Genomic DNA, 26,148 nt, shown 5'->3' on the forward strand with positions numbered 1-26,148 from the left:
GGTTTTGTGGCACAAATGTGATACACAGTGAAAAATGGCCATGATACTTTCTCCCTTGTCAGTCCCTCTTGGTTGGGAAAGATCCATTATACTTCATAGCATCCTAGTTTACTGACCAGAGAACTTGGCACAACCAGAGACAGACTTTCCAGAGGGCAGTTGGGACAGTTTCAGAGGCCTTAAAATGTATGTTATTGCTGAATAAGTAAATCATCTAGGATTTGATCCTAAGGTAATAATAGTCTTCAAAGGGCTAATGACTCTATTGAAAAGTTGTAATCAACATACCTATTGAAAAATAGGCAAACAAGTGATGATCTAAATAATGAAATTTGATTGAAAAATTGTGTATTGGGGGCACCTGGGTGGCTCAGTTGGTTAAGCGACTGCCTTCGGCTCAGGTCATGATCCTGGAGTCCCGGGATCGAGTCCCGCATCGGGCTCCCTGCTTGGCAGGGAGTCTGCTTCTCCCTCTGACCCTCCTCCCTCTCATGCTCTCTCTATCTCATTCTCTCTCTCTCTCAAATAAATAAATAAAATCTTTAAAAAAAAAAAAAGAAAAGAAAAATTGTGTATTGGGAACTCTGTAACATAGGGATAACTGTTAATGATTCAACATAGTGTCTTTCTAAGGTGGGAGAGGCAGGCATGCAGCTGGGGACTAGCCATGGAAGAACCTCTTCCAGAATAAATAGGCGACGGGGCACATGCTAAGGCCCTGAAAACCTAAACTGACCACCAGCATCTCTTCTGTCCTAACCCCTGACCGACCCAGAGGGCAACCAAGGCTATTGATTGGTCCTCAGTAGAAGGCGGCGCATTCCTGTATTTTGGCTGTTTTAATGTGTTGCCCATCTCATCAGAAGTCCAGGATTTTTTATTCTATCAACATCAACCACATGAAAAGCCAAACAAAAACTTTTTAGCCAATTTGCTCATCATTGTTAACATAGATATTCAATAAGAAGGCTTCTTTTGGAGTATATAATTGGTCCTTTGTCTCTTAAAGTCAGGGCTAATTTCCCTGGTGTTCTAGGTTATAAATAGAATTGGAGTCCATTCAACTAATTCAGTGCTGTCTTTGAAACTATAATAGCACTTCAGCCTGCTAATTCCCAACTAGTAGTGTTTCCGACCCTCCCCAGTGGTATTTAGCTGTAATTAACTGAGCTGTTGCTGTTCACATGCCTCTCACAGCTGTGGGAGGAAGAACCATCTTTCTTGTTGGCTTTTATATTTACATGTGTGACTTTCCTCTAATAATTCTGCCAAAGGCCTTGTTTTCTTGAAGTGTTATCCTACAGTCCTTCTGGAAGTCAGAATCAGAGTCAGAATCACAAGTATTGTGCTAATGTCTATGTGTTACTTGCGCCAACATGCTCAGTAGCCATTCAGCCTGTGAAGGGTGGCCTCCATTGTTCTGGTTATTAGAGGTCTTGGCCTCTCAGCCTTCAAAGGCCCTGCTTCTGACTTGTTCCCTTTCTAGATACAATCTCTATTTCCGTGCACGCCTTAGCCCCTTCCCCAACCCATCACTATGATTGCTCCATGCTAGTCCCTTGCAAAGCCTGAAAAAGAAGATTTATGATTTACTCTGCCTTTCTGTGGCCCCTCTCTCTTGGTCGTTTCTTTGTGGACCAAATCAAAAAAGGTGAGAAAAGAAGTGCTTGTATTTGTTTCCTTGTGACATTTCTTTCCAAGTCAAAATCATTCATTCTTTTCATGTATGCATTCATTACACAAATATTTGCATGCCAAGGATGTACCAGGTATTGTTAGGTATAGAATATATAGTAATAAACCAAACAGACAAAAATTCTTTCCTTTGTGGAGCTAACATTCTAGTGAGGGAGATATGCATGATAAATAAGTAAAATATATAGTTTGTTAAGTGGCAATAAATGCTATGGAGAAAAATAAAAGGGGGTATATGGGAAGTGTGGAAGGGGGGAGGGGGCTGATCTGAAAGGCAGATGGACCTGTGTGTGTGGAATTCACAGTCCTGGGCTGTGAGTCATTAACATATAGATAGTGTTTAAGCTGTGAAATTAGAAGACATCACCAAGGGAGTAAGGATAGTTAGAAGAGAAAAGGGGTCGAAGATGGAGTCCTGGCCCCCCACTTATAAGTGAGGAGGAGGATAGGAACAAGCAAAGGGGATTGAGACCGAGTGGCAAGAGAGGAAGGATGAAAATCAAAATCCAAGAGAAGAAAACATTTCAGAGAGGAGGGAGTCATGAACTGTTGTCAAACAGTGCTGCTAAGCAAGATGAGGGCCAGAATTGACCATGGGATTAAACAGGGTGGGGATCTCTGGTGACTTTGACCAGTGCATTCTCTAGTGAAGGTGTGATCAAGATCGACATCATTTCCTTAAAGCCTGTTGCCCAAATCTTAGAAGGGCTCTATCTTTCACACCACCCTAGGCAGTGGTGCAGGACCATCCCGTGTGTTGGGCTCTCTCTTAATGTTCAGCCTGCTTTTTCTTTTCTCTTCTCTTCTCTTCTTTTTCTTCTTCTTTTTTTTTGCTTTTGAAGATAGAGGTCTTTCAAAAAAATTTAGACTAAATCAGGCTCTAATGTAATGCAGTTTTCAAATCTATGCAATCATTTATAAACACTTAGAATAAGTGTTTCTTTTCCTCACATAGGTTCTCTTAGATTTTGAAAAATGAATGAAAATCAAATGATTTTAAAGTAGTATGAACAAAGCTGATGTGCTTCCATTATGCTAAGGCAAACATCTAGGTAATGCAGTGTGTTTCTCTTGTGGATGAAATTCATGTTCTCAGGGCTCTCCTTCATCTTTTTTGAATTGAGATTTTTCACATGACGCTAATGATCCAATATGCCTTTCCTTGGTTATCTTAGTTTCCAACAGAACAAGGAAAGGTAAATCTAAAAACCGACTGCCTACGTAACACCCATGAGAATAGCTGTGGAGCTGTTAGAATAAATATGGAAAGTTGGAGCTCTCATGCCAGCCTGTGGGAACGTAAAATGGTGCAGCCACTTTAGGGGACCGTTTTATCACAATTTAAACCTACTTTGTGACTCAGCCACTCCACCCCTCCCCTAGGAATTTACTCAAGGAAAATGAAAGCCTGTGATTACACAAAGACTAACACATGAATGTTTATTAAAACTTTATTCATAATAGCCAAACTGTAAACAGTCCAGGCACTCATCAAAGGTGAATGGGTCAACAAATTGAGGCACATTCTTATGGTAGAATACTACTCGGCAATAAGGAGGAGAGAGCTGTTGGTACACACAATAACTTAGATCAGTCTCAAAAACACTGTGCTGATCAGAAGCCAAACGGAAAAGGGGCACAAGGAAACCTTTAGGGTGATGGAAATGCCTACATCTTTTTTTTTAATGGTTGGTCTAGTATATTCACTTAATACATGTTTTATGGTAGAGATTCATACCCAGTAGATGCGTTTATCCCCATTTGACACAATCATTATTGAAAACAAATCAGAGAGTTGGGGTTTATGAATTATTTTCATAGAATTTATATCTAAAAGCCTAGTCTCAGTTAACTTTGTTTCCACTTTTAGAAATCTTGATGTACCAAGGGTCAGTTAGCTGGGGAATAAAACATTCTTTGGCATGGAAATGAAACCTAAAGGTTTCACACTTCATGGGAGACACTCCTGCATGCTCTTCTCTGTCTTGTGCATAATTTTCCTTTAGTGTCTTTTTCGTGACATGAGGTTAATTAGGAATGGAAATTTCAGGGCAGACTGGAAAAGGAGTCAAAGGGAAATATCACCAAGCCTTATGTTTGTAACTATAGAATAACATTCTTACAGAGATATCTCACAATTCTTTAAAAAATGATTGCATTTGTGATGATTTAAGAATCCAACAGCGATCCCAACAGATGTAAATGGATAAAGAAATGTCTACTTCGATTGTGATGGTGATCACAAGAATGGATCTACATTTGTTCAAACTCATTGAACTAGACTCTTAAAATTAAATGCATGTACTGTATGTAAATTTTACTTGAGTGAAGTTGGAAAAACACACTAAAGAAGGGATAACCCACTTTAGTTGTGACAAGGTCACGTCAGCTGTGTTTTATGTTCTAGGATCAGTATTCAGAAACATTTTAATCTAGGGGGACAGCCTGACTTGTGTTTCTTTCGGTGGAGTAAAATTGTAAGGTGCTTGCTTGTTTCTCTTTGATTTGCCTCATGAACGGTGGATTGGGTTCTATGAGGAAAATTTAATTTGGTGTGCCAACATTTTGAATGAGACAGTGAGGAGATTGAGACTACAACTGTCTCCATGTTCACTTCTTCCTGGAACTTCTCATGCGTTTTCGCAGCAATCATAATTATTGGCAAGAAATGCCATCATATGCCAAAGTCTGAGAGAACAAAGAAGGTTTTGTTCCTTAGCTTTCCTCAGTGCTCATAATTAAAATCCTGCACAGACAACAGAAGAGGGAGTCATGGACTATGTTAGGAGTAATGAGCTCTGACTGGAAGTAAATGTGGTAATAAAGAGCCCTCGTGAAAGATCTGCCCAGCATTCACGCAGTGAGGGGGGTCATTAATTGTCTCACATGCTCACAGTCAGAACTCATTACTAGTTACGTAAACCATGTTTAGTTGCACATATGCTATAAATATATGCATTAAAAAATCCAGTCAACCTCAAACCTATTGGTGATAGCTGCTGAGTAAGTGACTTCAATGGAGCTTTTGATCTCGCTGATTCCCCTTCCTGCCAAAAGCCCCCTTCTTCCCCTCCTCCACTCTCTACTCTGCTCTCCAGGCTTCAAGTAAATCCCCTCTGTTACATGAAGCCACCTTTGGCTTTTATGGTATCTCTTCTCTAAATCCATGTGACACATGAAGTTGGTACTATTCTTTTGACAAGTTATTATATATTTTGGCAACTCTCAGGTTGAATTTGCTTGGACTTACAAAGCAATGTAATATTTTGTGCTTATTTTTATTAATATAATTTAAATCATTTCTGTTTGGGAGAAGAAATCATGTCAAATACTTTAAAATTTTTCTTACAATGCAGAGTACAGGATCTTGTATAAATAGATGCTCAAGATACTCTTCTTTTTTCTTTTTTGAGAGGGAGAGAGGTGGGGGAAGGGCAGAGGGAGAGAGAGAGAGAGAATCGTAATCAGGTTCCATGCCTAGTATGAGCCCCACACAGGACTTGGTCTCATGACCCTGAGATCATGACCTGAGCCAAAATCAAGAGTCAGACACTTAACTGACTGAGCCATCCAGGTGCCCCCACTCGCTTTCTATATTTATTACTTATTTTTTAGAGAGGGAGGCAGAGGGGGGTGGGGAGGGGCAGAGGGAGAGAAAGAATCTTAAGCAGACTGCATACCCAATGCAGAGTCTGTGTTGGGGCTCAATCTCAGGACCCTGAGACCATGACCTGAGCTGAAATCGAGTGGGATGCTTACCTGACTTAGCCACCCAGGCACCCCTAGATGCTCAGGATATTCTTAATACATATTTATTTATTTATTTTTTAAAGATTTTATTTATTTATTTAAGAGAGAGAGAGTACAAGCGGAGGAAGGGCAGAGAGAGAGGGACAAGCAGACTCCTCGCTGAGCAGGGAGCCCAACTCTGGGCTGAATCCCAGGACCCCAGGATCATGACCCAAGCCAAAGGCAGATGCTTAACTAACTGAACCACCCAGGTGTCCCTCTTAATACATATTTAAAGAATATTTTTATTCCCTGTTGTTACCAAGAACATAGCCAAGTAAATTGTTCAGTACAAGACTTTGACGGTTTCTCTTCCAAATTTCATTTGATGTTAAAACTTTATTGTTCAAAGCCAAAGTCTTTTCAAAATGTTTCATTTTTAAAAATCAAAAGTTAAAAAGCTGTCTTCCATTAAAAATTATATTCTTGTAAAAGATGTAAAATAATGTTCATTTACCTGATTTTTGTGTGTAAGAGTAATGCTTAATTTTTTTTAATATAGTTTATTCCATCCTTTAAATTTTTAAAATTGACTTACAGATATCAACGAATGCTTGGAGGACAACAGTGTTTGCCAAGGAGGAGACTGCATTAACACTGAAGGGTCATATGATTGTACTTGTCCAGATGGATTCCAGCTAAATGACAATAAAGGATGTCAAGGTACTTCTCTGCTTTTTAGTCCTGATTTACATCGTTGTTCAGTTCTGTGGTGCTTCCTGATGGTAGTCTGTGGCTTTACCCATTTATATATAAATGAGCTATGCCAATTTATAGTTTTAAAAATCTCTTTCTTGGGTCTGCATCAAGTATGGGAAGTTCTTACTTTGTACTCCATGTTAACTGAAACTCAAGCATTTTGGAATTGTGCCCTAGCTTTGCAAGCTTCTGTGGTAACTGAGATCACCTGAAATTGCTGTTCCTTCCATGGGCCAGTCTTGGTGCTAGATTAAAAATTATCTTCTGGCTTTTTTTATGTCCTTCGTGGGTATATTTCATTTTATCTCATAGTTGGTATTTATCCATCCTTTCCTTGATCCCTGTTTTTATCCAGTATTCAGCTTTTTCCTCTTCCTAAAAAAAAAAAAAAAAAAAACCTCATTAATAATTTGGTCAAAATTATAGAGGTATAGAGGACAGGATTTTATTATTTCTTCAAAGTGCTATCACATTTCATCTCCCAAACAAAGGTATAGAGGATGCAAGGTATGGATAAGAATACAGTACCAACCACAAGAGCTTTAATTGAACACCTACTATGTGCCAGTTGCTTTGGGTAGCTCATGGATTTGTGGAGAATTTAAGAGGCAGCTTTTCTTATATCCATTTTGTACATGAGTAACTGAGGCTCAGAGAAATTAATTAGCATGCTCCTCCCTTGAGATTTGAACCCAGGATCTTTTCCCACAATTCTTCCCTGTGTTGCCCTACCAATAATTACTACATTTTTAGTGAAAAGAAAGAAGCCTGTGAGATTCAGTGTTTTTCCCCCAGTATAGCACGCTGAGTTATTGGTGATGCTGGGACTAAAAAATCAGATTGTTTAGATCCTTCATCTCAACATTTTTAGCTCTACCTGGCTGCCCTCCCAGTTTTCCTTTTTATTAGTCTTAAGAAATCCATGCCTATTTCTTCCACCAAAGACTCTCACTTATCTTTATCTTTATACTTACTTATTTCTGCTACTTGGATAATTTTTTTTCCTAGTTGTTTCCCCTCCATTAACGAACTGTGAAGTGTATCCCAAAGTACATATAAGTAGAGGTTGTTGGAGTTCTTCTTTATCCACTGCTCCTGGACATGAATAACTTTTTAATTCTGGATTGTCATCAGTTGTGTCTTCTCTCTCATGTCCCGGATGTATAGTACTTGAAAGGGAAGATGGTGCATACTGTCTAAGATGTAGCACTAGAATCACACTATACCCTATATCCGTAGCTTTGTCCACACCTAGCTGTACGTCACTGTGATACCAAAGACACGGACCTTTGCCTCGAGATCTTTTAAAATTGATTTACTTACCGATCCAAGATTTAACTATACTGTGATGTACCTCATTTGCTGTCCTATATTCCTTTACCATTGGGATGCAGTAAGGTGAATTTAAATTTTTCAGTATTTTCAATGCAGAAAGTAAATGTGCTTGGATTTAATGCAACGGAGAAGAAATATTTGAATTATAAAATTGCTGTGCGAATATTAGAACTTTTACATCTTCAAATGAATCTTGATTTATATAAAATGCCAAGAGTTGCCCCCTAAAAAAAACCCAGTATCCTGTTTTTTTATTATAGACATTTGGGTTTAAAAGCAATACTTTCTTTTCTCATTCTTCTCTTCCACAGTTTTTGACCAAATAGAGGCAAACTAAATCTTCTGTAAATGGACAATGATTGCATATTGCAGATTTCATAAACTTTTAGAGTTAAATCACAAGGAAGTAATTTAGCCATCTGATTTATTAATTATACTACTGTCTTCTCTCAATACATTAAATTTGTTTGTGATTTGATATCAACTCTAATATGTCACTTCTCCAAACATGTTTTTTAACTGTAAATCCTTAAATTAATATGTCTGCTTAAAAAACTTAAATCCAAACAAATGAAAAATATTCCTGAAGCAGGTTTTAGTACCGTTTAGATTATTATCTATGAATCTGTTCCATCACCCACCTTTCCCTGATTAGAGGCTGTTTATAATGACAACGTACACTCATCTTGTTTTAAATCCTCTCCTTTGGCTATGTCGCTAGAAGCAGCCTTCTGATCTTTCAGTCCACCTGAAGTTACTAGCCTACTTCTGTCTAATCTCATGGCCAGGTCACATTCTGTACATAGGCGTAGATTTTAGAGTTTGTTTTAATGCTGAAAATGTGATTGATACCAGTGCTGATAACCATGGGACACACACGAATGACAGTGTGTGATAGACATAAGCTTTAAACTTTACCTAATAATCTGAAGATAGTTCCATATTGAGTAAGGCATTTTCAGTTGGAAGTGTAAGAGTCTCTTCCCCCAGCAAAATTAATGCTGATATACAGACAGCATGGAAATTCCATGTTAATAGTCTCTGTAGGAATGTGACAGCATACATTTGAGATTCAGAACACACACTTCAGTTTTGCGTTTTGACTTACACATGCGAAATTGTGAATTTCTGTGGAATCTCGGACCCATGAAAGAAACCCAACTTAAATATAGTCTGGCTTTCGGCTGAGTTACTAGCAGCATAGTTTAAAAATGCCTCAATAAGTACAACCCAAATTGAATGCATATGTTTCTCCAGTTCCAGATATTCATGTTGTTCTTTCTTAGCGGTTTCCTGGAAAAAAGTCTGGGAATTCGTCTTCAGTTCCTGTCATCAAACTTTTTAGACAATTATTTGTTAATCAGTGACTTCTCTTGAAGCAAGCACTTCATGCACATTATTCCCTATGCAAAGTTGCAAGTTGGCAGCTTTTAAAGGGCCACATTGAGACATAGGATGAAATAAGGAGGAGGTTTGGATAACCTATTGGGCTCCACAAGGTGGATATGGACCTTGGGCTTGCCCCCCAGGCCAGTAGAACTTTACTGAACCTTGTTGCCCAGATAGAGGTAACTCAAGGCAGCAGGTTGGAAAGAATGAAACTAAAAGCCAAGAGAAGGTCAGAGTTCAAAAAAGATGACCAGTCTAAGGTATTACCAGTGGGTAGGGACAAATCATAAAAGGTATCAGAGATTTTATAAAAGAAGTGAAGGATGTCACAGGGTGAAGTCACATTGAGAAATAGTCAAGTAGAAAATGATCCATTGCTCTTCCTCGAAATGCTCTTAAAGTAGTGACAATAACAAGAGTGGGAGGATTGTTAAGAAATATGAGTAATTCCTGCTTGGTTTCTTATTTTGATTCAGCAGTGGATAGGCCAACTAGTGCGAATATATGGCAGATGGAATGGTAAAGAGTTAAGGATTGATATAGACAGATGAATAAATCAGTGGTGTTGCCAGAATATCTGTCACACAGTGAGGTGAGTAGAGCAAAAAGAAGAGCACCAGGAGATCCTGGGTGCAGAGAAAGGGATGACTTTATGGAGGAGAACTGTAGGGTTGATGGGTAAGCATGTTCTAGAGGTCACTGGGAAGGGCTCATAATCCGTGTTTTCCATGTGCCCATTAAGCTTTACAACTATGCATGTTGGCTCCTACCTCCCCTGTTATACTGTGAGCCTCATAATGGCGAGGGCCCCAGCCTGTTCAACCTTCTCATAGGAAGCATTCAGTAAATGGTTTTAATTGAATTAAAAATGGACTTCTAAGAAGATGTATCAAGGACCTCTTTACTGAGAGGTAAAGGAGACTTCAGAAAGGGAAGAAAATGGCCTTAGTAGGGCTCCTGCCTGTAGGGTGCCGAGGACCTGTGATAGTTTTCATGGCCCTAGTTAAATAAGAGTACCTTAACCAATCATGGTTTAATTAGGAGAGAGTGAACATAACAGATTTTGTGGTGGGCAAACATCCCTAATACACTATGAATGTGCTGTACTAGGAGTTGGGGACTCCATTCAAATATGTAGTTCTCTTCAAGGAGCCATCAGTGTAATAAGGGACACAACTGAGTAAAACATTGATTAAAACACAGTGCAGACAGGTAGTTGCATATGTCAGTACCATTGTGAGTAAGTGACCATTCTCTAGGATTCCTTATGTTGTCACTATAAGCACTTGTATCCACAATAATTAGCACTGGTTTGATAGAACATTTCACTTCATGCACTGAAAGTGTTTAGGAGTGCGTCATGACCCTGGCCATGGGGAGTGTAATCACGCTTCATTGAGAACAAGCAGGTCAGCACAAGGCTTGTGCTAAGATGGTCAACACACGTGTACAGCATTATTTGTTCATGAGTGTTAATAATCGTAGCTACCACTTTCTGACCCTTTGTGGTATTTAGGCACTGTACTAAGCCCTTGCCTTCACTCACGAATTGCATCCTCACAAAGCTGTGCAAATGATTAAAACTTCCCTGATCTAAAAGGCCTTCTTTTTCTTGTATTTTATGTCTTCTATCCATTTTCAACCAATTACAGATTAGAGGCTATTTCATTTATATATTCAGACATTTGTGAAGGGCCACTTTAGGGACCAAAGACTATCAGTAAGACATGTCCAGTTTTGCCCTTAAGGAGTTCACATCGTGGGGGTCAGTCGGTGTGGAGGTGACATGATGCTGTGGGGCTCCATCAGGATTGTGTGCATGGCTCTGGGAGAGCACAAGAACACAGCATGCTCACAGATGAAGACTATTTCTCAGAGGAGTTGTTTGTTAGTGTTCCTCAAGCCTCCAATAGGTCTTAAAAAAAAAAAAGTACATTCAGGTTGAACGTCTGAAAATGAAAATGCCTTTTTCTTTGTAAATTGAAAATGGTTGAGGAGCGCCTGGATGGCTCAGTTGGTTAAGCATCTGCCTTTGGCACAGGTCATGATCCCGGGGTCCTGGGATGAGCCCCAAATCGGGCTCCCTGCTCAGCAGAGAGCCTGCTTCTCCCTTTCCCTCTGCATGCCACTCTGCCTACTTGTGCTCTCTATCTCTCTGTCAAATTTAAAAAAAAAAAAAATCTTTAAAAAAAAAAGAAAATGGTTGAACATTGGCTTATTCATATGATTGAACCAAAGTAGTTTATCTCTTAAAACAATCCAACTTGTGGTCTGGTATATGTACAAATAGTACATTTTGGCCATAGAATAAGTGTCTGACGCTTTTGTAATAGATTTGCTTACTGTATGTGGTCTGGTATATGTACAAATAGTACATTTTGGCCATAGAATAAGTGTCTGATGCTTTTGTAATAGATTTGCTTACTGTATGTCAGACACTTATCATATGAAACCAAAGGAAAAAAAATTTTTTTCACATATTTGGAACTCTTTTCAATTGCAGATATTAATGAATGTGAACGGCCCGGACGCTGTGGTCCTCATGGAGAGTGTCTCAACACAGAAGGTTCTTTTCACTGTGTCTGTGAACAGGGTTTCTCAATTTCTGCAGATGGCCATACGTGTGAAGGTAAGATAAACCGTCAGGAGGCCTATAATTATCTCATGATAAAGCAGAGAGGAGATTGCTTTCTGTTGAAGCAGGCAAAGGCTGGAAGACACTATGAGATACTCATGATTTAAGGCCTCCAAGCATGTATGCATCAAGGTGACTCCTCACAGCTCGGGAATTGCTGGGATTTACACATAGGATAACCTAAGGTTATGATGATGAAAATACTCACGGGTGATTCCATTACTGTGAATTAATTAGTGGAAACATGCAGGACATGATGATTTCAGGTCCACGTGGGGAAAGCTGTAAGCAACCTCCCTGATATGACTCTGCCAGTTTTGGTTCAGGGTCATACAGATCGTCTTCATCATTGTGAACATGTGTGATTCTTCTCTGTACCACTGTCAGCAGATTTTCGTTACTTCTCTAACATCCTTAGCTGTAGGTTGGTGTATGTTCTTGCCCATTGGTATTTATTATCTCCTTGAAAGCTAATTGTGTTGTAAGACATTAAGATAAGAGCGTTGGCTTTCTCTTTGCAACCTCTGCATGTTTGTAGGGATACGGCACTATTTGTATTCATAAGATTTATGTTCTTAATGATTTATTATAGTTTGATAAGTTGAGGAATAATTCACCTGAACCTTTTTAAAAGGAAACTGAGAAGGTGTCCGTAATCATAATTTCAGTCCATCTCTTGGAGCACCTAGGTTATCAAAAGCCAGCTAAGTTGGAAAGAAGTAAATTGCAAAGGTTCTGTCCTGGGCCTATGATAGAACCCAAATTCTTCGCTCTAAAAAAGAGCGCAGCAGGAACTGCCTCCTCTCCTTGCTCGTACCACAGTGGAAGCAAGCCAAGGAACAGCGACCAGGTTCATCTGAAAGTAATTATTATATTGGGAAGAATAAACTGATCTTATAAAAAGCAGGCGATTGTTGAAATTGCTCTCCTGCTGAGTAGACAAAACATTGATGCCAGATTTGGCTTCAAGTGAAAGAGAGATAGTGTGGGGTGTGGTTTGAGCAAGCAGATTTTGAGGGGTTTGGAAGCCATCAGAAGTTGGGAAATGGGGAAAAACATCATTCAAGGTGGCCATGAGAGGTTTGCAAGGATTCCGTGGTACAGTGATTCGAGTTTTACCTGGATCTTATATTTAGACCTTGAGCCTAGAGTTCTTACGAAAGACCCTGCGTGAATACATCCATTGTTCTGCAGAGACGGTGGCATTCCCTGGCAGAGGGTCAGGGTGCTAGCCCATCTGAGTCACTGATGACACCAATGGGCAGAAGGCACATTTCCCCGCATTCCAGAAAAATGCAGGTTTGATTCTTCATTTGGGTCTGAAACATGGATTAGAAGGGCTTCCTTCCCTGAAAAATGGTCCATGTTATAACTACCAATGGTGGTGCCATGCAGAAATGATGTTCAGAAGAAACTGCAGGTCACCTCACATGCTCACTAGCGAAAGTTATTGTTCCAGAAGAATATACCAATATAAATACTTTTGCATCCATTTTGTCTTTTGTACTTAGCGATTTTCTTTTAATTCCGTGTCTTTTTAAATACTGATTTTTTTTTTTTACTGATTTAAAAATACTTTTTAAATACTGATATAATCACTGTAATTTACCTGCAGTTCTAGTTTTGTTAGGCATCTACTTGGCAAAGACTTGAATTTTAAAATGTGTTTTTAGAAAACTTCTAGTACTTTTACTACTATTTACACTATTTAGTATACTTTCTTTGACACTTGGTCCATATTTTTTTACTCTAGAAACTGGACAATTTTATAAGTAACAAAATAGGTAATTTAGAATACTGTGCTGATATATGGCAGTATAACTAGAAATCTCCCTAGGCATGTTATTCTCTTTCTAGAAGAAGCTTTGCAAAGCTTTCATTTTTTATGGGCTTACTCCACTGCATTAAACTGGTCCAAATTTTCCTTTGTTGGACTTAGCCTGAAACTTGTGGCAGTAGCAGAATGTCCTGATTCTACCCCTGGCCGTGGTGTAGGATGAAGCCAGCCCATGTGATCAGGGTTTAGCTGTGGAACTGATGTGCATAGTACTTGAGTTAACACTGAGAAGTGACTGGCTCTCCTCATGCCCTCCCACCAGCTTATTTCTGAACTTCGGGGTTAGGCAGCTGGAGACTTGAGGACGCAGGGCTGGGATAGCCTGCCCTAAGCTGGGCTACCTGCATCCCTCCCAGCTGAGGGAAGAGGGCCCGTCCCTGATTTCCAGTGGCTTCGTTGGTATCTGCTCCCAGTTACTGAACCACAGTGGAGAGGCATACTCCATCAGCATAAACTATCTCAGGTATCAGGTAGCATGGCAGATTGTATAGAAATAAAAACAGCACCACTGCATCCTTCCTTCCCCTTCTGTATGTGGTGTTCTGGGAACATGATAACCTGATAGAGGAAGGAGGAACACCTTGATTCTCCTACCGGACATGAAGAACAACAGTGTTCTTTGAAATTCAATTGGAGTAGAGTGGGAAGTATGTGGCGGGTGAGCTGTTAATTCATCTATTCATTTACTGAGTGCCTGTCTTGTGCCGGGCAAAACACAGCTCTTGTCCACTTGGAACCTACCTTCCAGGAGCGGAATCTGGGATAAATAAGTAAATAGTACATACAGAAAATTATCTTTTTGCCTTTAAACAATATAACATAGTTATGCTTTAGGGATATAAGTAAATACAGGTTATTTGGGTGCCTGCGTGGCTCAACCAGTTAAGCGTCCAACTCTTGATTTTGGCTCAGGTCATGATCTCAGGGTTGTGAGATCGAGCCCCATATATTGGGCTCTGCACTGGGTGTGGAGCCTGCTTAAGATTCTCTTTCTCTCTCTATCTCCCCTTCCCCCCCCCCCAATAAATAAATAAGCACAGGTTGAAACATGATATATTATGCAGGTCAGGTCATTTTTCACCCATCTCACACGTGGGTGTTGGAAAAGTGCAGGGAAACTGGACTCTTCTGATGGACTTCCTCTTCTCTGCTTCCCTTTCTTCCTAGAACTGTGGTTCATCTCCTCCTGCCACCACCTCTGTGTCCTTTAGCTAGAGTGTTTATCTTATGTAGAAAAGCAAAGGAAACTTTTTACCTTTTTCACTAAGTTCAGTTTTATGTCCCAATTTATCTTATTCATGTGTTTAAAAAATCACAGTTCTTTTGCTCTTTTAGTTTTTTGTTGTTGTTGTTGTTGCAGAGCTTTAACTCATGAAAAATATTTATCATCCCATGTGTAAACTGACCCAGGGTTTGGGTTCATCCTCGACAGCAGAATGTGTGTGAGTGGGAGAGTAGGGAAACGTGTGGCCGTCAGATTCCTAAGTGTCACACGTCTGTCCCCTGACGCCCGTCCCACCAAACCAGCCTCTTACTTGGCATCATGCCATGCGTGGGTCTTTGTATGCTGCTCTGGCCAGGGGCCGTGGTGCTCTCTCAGTTGGGCATCCAGGTTGAATGAGTGTTTATACAACAACAAGTGCAGCTGGGGACATGTCTAGACCTCACTGCTTTCCAGCCTGTTCACACCTTAGAAGGGCCACGCTGATCTAGCAGGAACCTAAAGGAGCCCAGCAACACAGCTCTGCTGGCTTACAGAACCTGGGTAGTCATGGCTAATTAGGCCTCCAAACCATGGCCAAAATCCCTCCCGAAGCCTTGTCTTTTAGAAAGCATCCTCATTCATTCATTTGACAAATATTAAGTGTATGCTAGGTGCCAGCCACCGTTCTCGTACGGGGGCTATGTCGGTGAACAACAACAATTCCTGCTTTCTCATAAACTACATAATAGGCTAGAAAGACAGAAGCCCTGTGGGAACAGGAAGTAGAGCAGGGTGAGGGAGATCTGAGGGCTGGAGCAAGGAATGGAAAGCTGCTACCTTACTAACTTGGGTGGGCTGAGTTGGCCATTCTGCCTCCGTATTGAGAGAAATCAGAGAAATTTTGTGTCTGGGTAACAAGTGAAACCTTATCAGGTACCCTTTTTTACACTGGTCATCCCCTGGCTGAGGGATAATAGCTTGTCAATAAATAGACCGGAGGGCATGAGATTGTCTGCTGAGGGCCGTTAGCCTCTTGCCCACATGAATTCTCTTTCGGCGGGGGAGTACAAATCAGAGTCCATTACCGAGAGCAAACCCTAATGTAAACTATGGACTTGGGTTGATAATAACGTGTCAGTGTATGTTCATCAGTCATAACAAATGTTCAGGGATGTTGATAGTGGGGGAGCCTGGGCAAGAGGATGGGGAGTTGGGGAGACAGGAGGGGAACATGGGAACTTTCAGTGAAATTTTACTGTGAACTTGAAACTGCTCTTGAAAATAACCTTTGTTTTTAGAAGTCAGGCATTTCTAGAATTCCCTGTTTATCATAAGAAAGGAAAAATCAAAACCCTTAATTTTAATTCTGTTTTCTCCTATATTTTCCTCCCCTGGATGTTATTTCTTACTTTTTAAAATAATACCTCAGACAGGCTCTGTGATCAGAAGCTTCTGCTCCCACTTTCAAGACAATTCTAATGCTGATTCAGAATTTGACATCTAAAAAGATTGGAAGAAGACTTCTTATAAACATGTAGCCTGAACACTGAATCCCAGCATATTCAAAGAATCCAGCCCTGTTGTTAAATAGCTCTAGAGATTCTAATCCTATAACTTTTTAGGGTATCTTCTAAAAACTGCTTCTTGCTAACTCACTCATTGGAAAGGGAGAACGTAATCAGAGGCAAGTGGTCAGGATGGCTGACCTCCTGAACTTTACTGAGAACAGTGATATCAGAAAGACTAAAAGAGGGGCGGGCGCCTGGCTGGCTCAGAAGAGCCTGTGACTCTTGATTTCAGTGTTGTGAGTTCGAGCCCCACATTGGGTGTAGACATTACTAAAAAAATTTTTAAAAAGCCTAAAGAAGTTAGGTTTAAACTCTGAGGCTAATTTTGTGTTCATTGGAACCAGAAAGTACGGGTAAAGGCAACTTTTGCCAAATCGAAGAAATAAAAACTAATCTGAAGCAAGCATGGTTTTGTTTTCAGAATATTAGGTACATTTTCTACTGAGAAGTATAGAAAGAAAGTATAAAACCATTGCTGACAGTGAGCCAAGGCAGTTGGTGGCTTTGTGGCATGGAGATATAACTTCATATCTATCACCAAGGAGAAAATATTTTTTGAAATGATTTAGTCAAGGGTGCCTGGGTGGCTCAGTCAGTTAAGCGACTGCCTTCAGCTCAGGTCATGATCCTGGAGTCCCGGGATCGAGTCCCACGTCGGGCTCCCTGCTTAGCAGGGAGTCTGCTTCTCCCTCTGACCTTCCCCCTCTCATGTGCTCTCTCTCTCTCTCTCTCATTCTCGCTCTCTCAAATAAATAAATAAAATCTTTAAAAAAAAAATTAAAATGATTTAGTCAAGTAGGATGTAATATATTACATCTGGCTACTTGGCCCAAAGAGCTTTAGGTTTTTTGGGTTTTTTTTTTTGTTTTTTTTTTAGTTTTTGTGTTTATTTTTTTGTTTTTTTTTTGTTTTTGGGTGTTTTTTTTTTTTTTAATAGCTTTAGGGTCAGAAATTGAAAAATCTAGTAAGAGAATACAACCTGAGTGTTTCTTTTCTAAAGAAAAAGAACTTACGTTAGCAATAAGATCCTTTTCCCCCCCACATGTAAAAAAGGAAAAGGATCCTACAACATTCCAGGTAAAGAAGGGAAACGGCTTCCTGCTATAAAGGCTACTGTTCTTCACGCTCACTCCTCCCGTGAATGTACTTCTGCAGAAGTGAGTGAAAATGGATGTTTAAATCATTAGGGAGAAGGCTGAGGAAATTTTGCTGGAATAAGCTGCTTTTGGATCTGGAATACATATTTTCCATGCATTGCTTGATTGTCTTCCGTATATCAACATTTTTATAAAGAAATTCATAATAGTAGCAGAGAAATTCAAGAGCTCTTCCTAAGCCTTTTATCACTGCTGACCTTTTAAAACCCCAGAGCTATGGAAAATCATCTGTTCATAGACGGAGAAGTAAACACTTTCCTTGCAGCCAAAAAATAGACATGGAACTGCCAGAAAGTGAAGTCTGCAGAGAGTGAGCTGCCCCCTCCACCATCTACTGCCACCCAGCGCTCTGCCAGGGCATCAGGCTTCCTGTGTCTATTTTGGTGAATCTTTTGATGTCCTCCACAAGCAGAGTACTTAATAGGTCATGGAAGATTGTTGTGAGTAGTATTTTTATACGTTAGGCTTCAGTTGTAATATCTAATACATTGATTCCAGAATTGGTTATTTGTTAGGCATCCAGCTGATGGACTGTCCCGTGGTGGTCTTGGACTCCCAACATGAGTGGACTGGAGATTCTTCCTATAGTTGATGTCATGACCTTATTAAAATGAGAGCAATAATAATAATAATAATAGCATTTTTTGAATTCTTCTTGTGAGCCAGGCACTATGCTAAGTGCATTGTACCAGTTTTCTCATTTAATCTTCATGACAAACCTATGGGTAGGGTGAGTATTAATTGGAATGTTTTTGGCTGCAATGAACAACTTAAAACAAGGAAATTTATTATACTAAGAAGTGTAGAGATGGTCACCTCTTCTCTGTTAGAGGTCTTTATTCAAATGTCTCTTTCTCAGGGAATGCTTTCTGGCCACCCTTTCTCACATTCACCCTCTAATATTTCCTGTTCCCCCCTTTGCTCTTTTTTAACCACCTTATTCTCCTTCTTTCTCTTGTTGTTTATCGTCAGACCCCATTCCTGGACACTAAGGCTGATGAGGCCTTGCGACGGTCTTGTTCGCAGCTGTATGGCATTGAGAATAATTAGTTAGGGCACAATAAACAGTGCATGAATGAAAATGTAAAGAGGGGGTCTATAACTCATCCTGGAATATCAGGAAACAGATACAATACGATGACTCCAAACTGAGTGTATTTTGTGTACTTTGGTGAAGCCTTTTCTATTTTTTGAAGACTTAATTCTCTAAAGCACACACTGTGTAATTCTGTATTGGGTACAGAAGTGGTTAAGAATTTAGGCTGGATTCCGAGTGTGTGGGCTTGAACTCTTACTCTACCTCCAAGCTGTGTAAACTTGAGGAAGTTACTTAAAGCTCATGTACCTCAGTTCCCCACGAGCATAATGCAGTCATGGAGTCATTGTAAGAGTTAAATATATTGATGTGTGTTGACAAGTATCAACTTAGAATGGAGCCTGTGCCCATAGATGTGCTCCATGAATATGAATTCTGTTCAGTGTGTTAGCACTTTTTACATTGATACCTTAGTTATGTTGCCATTTGTTTCCTTAATATGTGGACATCTAAAAGGAGGGAGCGTTTAACACCTATTTGTTTTTATGTGATCAGTGCTTACAAAATGCACAACATACAGTCAGATTACATAAGTATTTGTGAACTAAATTATCTGTTGTAAGACCAGGTCTGGATATAAATGAAGTACTACATTATATACTATCTACTTTTAAACCCCAAATTTATTTAATATAAATTATATAAATCATATAAAATATAGCATAGTAACCCATTTATACATAATGTGCTTTAATTCTTCACCCTTTGTTTTCCCTAAGAGTTCTAGTTCTATTCACCTCCTAAGTTGTAAAATGTTTCAAGTTTTAAAAGGTTTCAAGTTTTCAAATGTTTTGTGAATCAATTGCCAATAAACCAAACGGATGGCTAATGCTGATGCTTATTTGCATTTAAACATTGAAGTTGTTATTTCTAGAGATACACTGTCTATTTTCTGTGGCTTCATAACTGATCTTTCTTGGCCTCCTATTTGAATATAGAAAGAGAAAAATTAGAATAGTGAAAAAAACGGGAATTTTTTTTGGCCAATCCTATGTTGCTTTTGGGGCCTAAGTGTCACAAAGATGAATCTGGGGTTTGATATGTTTGGCCTGTGCTTAGGGCTTTCTCCCGGTCCTCACTGGCAGTAACCTCTTAGTGTTAAGAAAGACTATATGAAAAGAGAAAATGTACCGTGTGACTCTAAAGTTAGAAGAAGATGTTTATTTTTTTGGAAAATCTTGGTTGTAAAAATGTACAGCTATTAAATTAATGCAAGATAATCCAGTGGTTATAAATAAATATATTCAGAGAAAATAGTGCATTTCAAAAATTTTATAGTGTGTAAAAAAAAAAAACACAAAATATATTTCACACATTATCTTTTGCAAGTAATTGTGTTAGAAATATGCAATTGAAGTCCAGCCTCTTTTCCATAAGTATCTAAGGAAATTTTTCTGAATGGCATGGAATTTCTTCCCCATGGAGAATTTATTCAAATACTTTACTTTTTGTGGTAGTCCATTATATAACAGTAAATTAGGATGATTCTTTACCTTCAGGAGCAGAGAAGTTTTTTTTGTTTTGTTTTTTTTTTTTAAAGCTTTCTTCTCATTTCTTCCCTTCACGTTTTTAGGAATGTTTCTTTTCTGTAGCAGATTTAAATCCTTCTCATTGAACTTTTCCAGTTTTTATATAAAATTCTGTCAGTCCATATTGGGGACAAATGGCTTTTTGAATTCAGAAATACTCTGTGATCCTCTTTTTCTCAAAAGAAGCATAAATGCTTTGTGTATGCAGGTTTAGCTTTTGTCCAAAGAAAAAGTGTTTTATGTCACGTTGAAAATACCTTGCTTTTCAACTTGGTTCAAAATTTTTCCCGTAAGTGTCACAGATGCTTAGTTTTGGATTTTAACCGGTAATATTGGGATTTTTTATTGTAATTGCACAAACATCTGGCACACACAATGGCTTCCGCACGCAGCACCTCTGCCCCACCCTGTGCCCTGGTTCTCTGAGAGGGCAGCTAGGCGCCCGGGGCACACTGCAGGCTCTTGAACCTGTTTCCTGACACATGCCCTCTCCAGCTCCGGAAGTAGAGCCTTGTGAGCTCCCTCCATGAGGAAACCGGAGACACAGAGCATTGCCCCCATTTTCTTGGTCTTTCACTGCATCAACTTGTTAATACAATTTGAAATGTAAAAGCTGAAATACTCTTCTTGGATTTTTTAAAAGCAATGAATCTAAGATGATTTCGTTCTTGAGGATTTTCATTCTTGACCTCATTTTGGATAATGAAGAGATAATCTTCTGTACCTTCGTCCCACTGCATTGTCGTTAAAAACCTAATGCAAATGAGAGTCAAGGACATAATTTAAATACTTGAAAAATTCTTAGGACTCTTTTGGGTGTTCAGACAAAATCACAAAATTTAAAAACTTACTAATTTTACATTTTACCCCCGTGTAAAAGGATGTTTTACTAGCTGTGTTTATCTTTAAACTTATGGAAGGACCATGTGGAGTGGGGAGAGAGATGGTAACTGGGACCCACTCATAGTGGTTCAGGTGGGCTCTTGGGAGGGAGCAGAGCTGACAAGGGCTCTGGTTCAGATCTAGTGTCTCATCATTAATGCTTAACAATCAAATATGACCTCCCCTTCGAACATTAAATGTGTCTCCCATGTTTAAATACTCACAATTCCTAAGTTAGATATCCTAGAATATTAGAATTCTAGTCTGTTCTGAATACAGAGCAATGCTGTTATAATCTTAAGTAAATTATTTTAAAAATTCACTCCATAATAATTCTCACCTCTACAAGACAAAAATATAGTAGCATATTTGGGACAGAGAATCACATAATTAATTCCCTTGACTTGCAGTGGGTCACATAAAAATGCAGTTACATTTTTAAGGAAGGCTACTGTGTCACATATATATGCTCTCTTATTTCCACCTGTGTTCCTATTAAAAAAAAAATAATAACTTGACTTTATTTTGTACTTGGAAGAGATTAAATTTCACAGTATTTGATTGGCTTATTATGGACAGATAGGGAGTGGTGATCAGGATTACTATTCAGAGTCCCTTAATATTTTATTTTATTTTTTTATTTTTTAAAGATTTTTTATTTATTTATTTGAGAGAGAGAGAATGAGAGAGAGCAAGCACATGAGAGGGGGGAGGGTCAGAGGGAGAAGCAGACTCCCTGCCGAGCAGGGAGCCCGATGCGGGACTCGATCCAGGGACTCCAGGATCATGACCTGAGCCGAAGGCAGCCGCCCAACCAACTGAGCCACCCAGGCGCCCCCCTTAATATTTTAGTCTAATATATACCTCTTACCAATGAGAAAGAGAGAGAAAGAAAATGGACTTTTGAAATGGTTAAGATGGTCTTTAACCAGGAAATAGAGCAGTGTGGATTGGCTTTTCTTTTTAAGTAAACTTTGTAATTGCTTAAAATACATGAGAGAAAAGTGCATGAATCATAAGGGTACAGCTTGACGAACTTTTACAGAGTGAGCACACTTGGTAATGAGCCCCCTGAACCCTCCCTCAAGCTTCTTCCTAATTTTTAACCCACTCCCCTCCCCATTACCCACAGAGCACTATTTTGTCTTTGTTATGGCTTTGTTTTACCTGTTTTTGAACATCTTATTGGTGGAATCATACAGGAGGCACTGATATGTGTCTGACTTCTTTCATATAACATTATGTTTGCAAGCTTCATCTATGTTCTATGTAGCAATGCTTCATCTTCATTGCTGTGTGGCATTTCATTGTATAAATATACTACAATTATGTATCCATTCTACTGTTGATGGGCATTTGGGTTACCTACAGTCTGGGACTTTTGAGAATAAAGCTTTCATGAATATTCTTGAACATGCTTTTAGTGGAAATAATCACTAATTTCTTGTTGGATATTACTCAGAAGTGTAATCTCTAGGTCCTAAAATACATGAATGTCTCGGTTTCATAGATACAGCCAGTTTTCAGAGTCCCAGTTTACACAGCCAAGAGCTACTTCTGAGCCTGTCAGTTCTACATCCTTGCTAACCATTGGTATTGTCATTTCTTTTCAAGGTTTGCCTTGCCTTAGTAATGGATCTGTCTGTCATGGTGTCTGTCAATTTGCATTTCTTTTGTGAGGGTTGTTGATGTTCAACACCTTTTCATACCCTTATTAGCTTTTTGGGTATCATTTTAGTTATCTAATTCTGCATAACAGACCTCTTCAAAATAAGATGCTCAATACAACTGTCTTAATGGTAAGTTGAAATGAAGCCAAGTTCTTAATTTTAATGAAGGCCAATGTTTTAATTATTTCATTTGAGATCAGTACTTTCTGTGTCTGTGGTCTTTGCAAACCCTAAAGTCATTATGATACACTTTTTTAAAAAAAGATTTTATTTATTTGAGAGAGAGAGAAAGAGAGAGCAAAGGCCAGGGAGAGAGGCAGAGGCAGAGAGAGAAGCAGACTCTCCGCTGAGCAGGTAGCCCACCGTGGGGCTCAATCCCAGGACCCTGGGATCATGACCTGAGCTGAAGGCAGATGCTTAACCGACTGAGCCACCCAGGCGCCCCTACGTATACTTTTATATTGTCTTCTAAAAGCTTTATTGTTTTATATTTTACATTCGGAATCTGTAATAGCACTGAAATTGTTTTGCATGTATGGTGTGAAATAGAGGTCAAGATTTACTTTTTTCCTAAATGGATTCCAATTGGATCATCGCCCTTTTTTGGGAAGAGTACGCTTTTTCCACTGATTTGCAGTGGTAACTTTGTTATGAACCATGTGTAAATATATGAGTCTTTTTCTTCTTCATTCCATCCATGGGTTGGTTTATCCTTGCACTAATAGCATATTGTCTTAACTATAGTAGCTTTATATAAACGTTAATGTATGTGCTGTAAATTCTAAATTGTGTAGTTTTGTTCTTAATTGAGATTGTCAGGGTTATCCATGGCCCTTTGCATTTCTATATAAGTTTTATAATCAACTTATCAATTTATATCAGAAAAAATATTATCCTGGGATTTTGATTGGAATTGCATTCAGTCAATAGATTAATTTGGGGAGATTTAATATTTTACAATATTGAGTCTTCCAATACATATATATATGACACATCCCTCTATTTAGGTTTTCTTTCATTTGTTTTGGTGTTTTGTTGTAGTTTTTTGTGTAGTCTTGGACAGGATTTTTTAGAGTTATTCCTAAGTAAGTGTTCAATATTTTTATATTGTTGTGAAGGTTATTTAAAAGGTATACTTCACTAATGAGTCATTGAACACTACATCAAAAACTAATTATGTACTATACAGTGGCTAACTGAACATAATTAAAAAATAAAAATGGGCAAATACTAATTGTTAAAAAAATAAATAAAATAAAATGCATTCTACCCTTATAACAATTTGATTTTTGTGCATTGACCTTGTATCTATGAGCTTGCTAAATTTACTTGTTATTTCTACTAGTTCATCTGCAGATTCTTTTAGATTTTGAACATAACAGTTATGTTGTCTACAAATAATGTAGTGCTAGGTTTATTTTCTTTCAATAATTATACCCTTTCTTATTACACTATCTAGGACCTGTTCTCCAATAGAAATGGTGGTAGCTAGCTTACTTGTCTCATTCCTGATCTCAGCAGAAAAAGCATTGAATGTTTCTTAAACTTTGATGTTTGCCATAGACATTTTTGGTATGTGCTCTTCAGATAAGGGAATTCCCTTCTGTTTGTGGTTTGATGAGACTCTTTATTAGGAATTGTTTTTAATTATTACAGATGCTTTTCCTGCATCTATTGAAATAATTGTATTATTTTTTAAATTGTATTTTCTCCTTTATTCTGTTCATGTGGTAAATTACATGGACTGTTTTTTTTTTCTTTCCCCTGTTTGTTTTAAACAAGATAAAAGTTTATTTCTCTCTGTGTAGCAGTTCAAGCATAAGTAATCCAGGGTTGAGAATTCAGGTCCACAGTGCTGGACCCCAGGTGACATCTGTCTTGTTGTGCTAGCTTTGACATGCTGTTCTAAATCATGGTCAAAGGTTGTAGCTCCACTGCCTACCATCACATACACATTTAAACCATATTGATTTTTTTTTTTAGTGAAAAATACCTTTGCATTTTTTTTTTAAGACTTTATTTATTTGAGAGAGAGAGAGAGAGTGTGCGCACAAGCAGGGGGAACGGCAGGCAGAGGGAGAAGCAGGCTCCCTGCTGAGCAAGGAGCCCAACGTGGGACTCGATCCCAGGACCCTGGGATCATGACCTGAGCTGAAGGCAGATGCTTAACTGACCGAGCCACCCAGAATGTCCCTCCTTTGCATTCTTAGAATAAACCTAATAGTCGTGCTGTAGTATCCTTCTTATACGGTATATCCCTGGAGTCCAATTGCTAACATTTTGTTGAGAATATGTGCATCTGTGTTCATTAGAGAGATTAACCTTTAATGTTCCTTTCTTTGAATGTTCTGTGAAGTTGTAGACTCAAGGTTGTTCTGGTTTCATAAACTGAATTTGAAAGTGCCCCCTCTGGGTTTTTTTGGAAAAGTGTATGTAAGATTTGTGTTAGCGGTGCCGGGGTGGCTCAGTCGGTTGGACATCTGCCTTTGGCTTGGATCATGGTCCCAGGATCCTGGGATTGAGTCCCACATCAGGCTCTCTGCTCAGCGGGGAGCCTGCTTCTCCCTCTCCCTCTGCCCCTGCTTGTGGGCTCTCTCTCTCGTTCACTCTATCTCTCATACAAATAAATAAAAACGTAAAAAAAAAAAAAAGATTCATGTTAGTTCTTTCTTGGATTCCTTGAAGAATTCACAAGTAAAGTCATTTGGGCCTGGAAGTTTTTGATGTTGTTTTGTGTGTCTGTCTGTGTGTGTGTGGGGGGGTGTTATGAAAGTTTTAAAATTGCAGTTAAGATTTCTTTAAAGGATAAAGTAATGGTCTCAGTTCTTGGACTTTTCAGGACAGTTTTGGTAACTTTGTTTTTCAAGGAACTTATCCATGTTAGGTAAAATTTTAGGTAAATTTCCAATTTATTGGCACCAAGTTGTTGATAATACTTTTTCTTATCTCTCCTTAGTGTCTATAGAATGTGTTAGTGATGCCTTTCATTTTTTATTTAGTAATTTGTGCTTTCTTTGTTTTGTTCTTAATCAGTCTTTCACAGGTGTTAGTCTTTGCAAAGAAACAACTTTTGTTGATTTTTCTCTTTGTTTTCTATTATGTTAATTTCTGCTTTTATATTCTTTCTTTGGGCTTCATTTGTCTTTATAACTTCTTGATGTAGATCCTTAGATCATTGGGTTTTCAACCTTCTTTTCTATAATATATACTTTTCTAATATATATTTATGGCTATATATTTCTTTCTAAGAATGGCTTTTATCTGCAGCCACAAGTTTTGATATGTTTTTTGCTATTCAGATAAAAGTATTACAAATGCATTGTCATTTTTTTCTTCAACCAGTGAATTATTTAGAGGTGTTTTGCTTAATATCCAGACATTTGGAGAATTTTTATTATATTTTTGTTATTTATATCTCAATACCTCTCTAGCCAGAGGACATAATTTCAATGATTTCAGTCCTTGGAATTTGTTGTGGTGCAAAATATGGTCAATTTTGGTAAATATTCCTTGTGTACTTGAAGACAACATATATTTTGCAGTTGGATCTATATATGTTAATTAGGGCCCAGTTTGTAAGTTCTTTAAATCATGTATATTCATACTCTGTTTTTGTCTGCTTATTACATAATTTACTGAAGGGGTGTTTTATAATCTCCCATT

General features: G+C 38.6%; 1 protein-coding gene across 12 annotated transcripts in view; it reads left to right on the top strand.

Moving 5' to 3' along the window:
* LTBP1 (latent transforming growth factor beta binding protein 1) overlaps positions 1 to 26,148 on the top strand; it is a 389,022-nt gene that overhangs the window by 301,262 nt on the left and 61,612 nt on the right. For all 12 annotated transcript variants that reach the window (XM_078056161.1, XM_078056162.1, XM_036119099.2 and 9 more), the window contains 2 exons: positions 6,025 to 6,147; positions 11,411 to 11,536. In XM_078056161.1, the coding sequence (XP_077912287.1) occupies positions 6,025 to 6,147; positions 11,411 to 11,536 (249 nt within the window). The remainder of the gene's footprint in view (positions 1 to 6,024; positions 6,148 to 11,410; positions 11,537 to 26,148) is intronic.

The sequence above is a fragment of the Halichoerus grypus genome, chromosome 10 (assembly GCF_964656455.1).
Source record: "Halichoerus grypus chromosome 10, mHalGry1.hap1.1, whole genome shotgun sequence".
Taxonomy (NCBI): Eukaryota; Metazoa; Chordata; class Mammalia; order Carnivora; family Phocidae; genus Halichoerus; species Halichoerus grypus.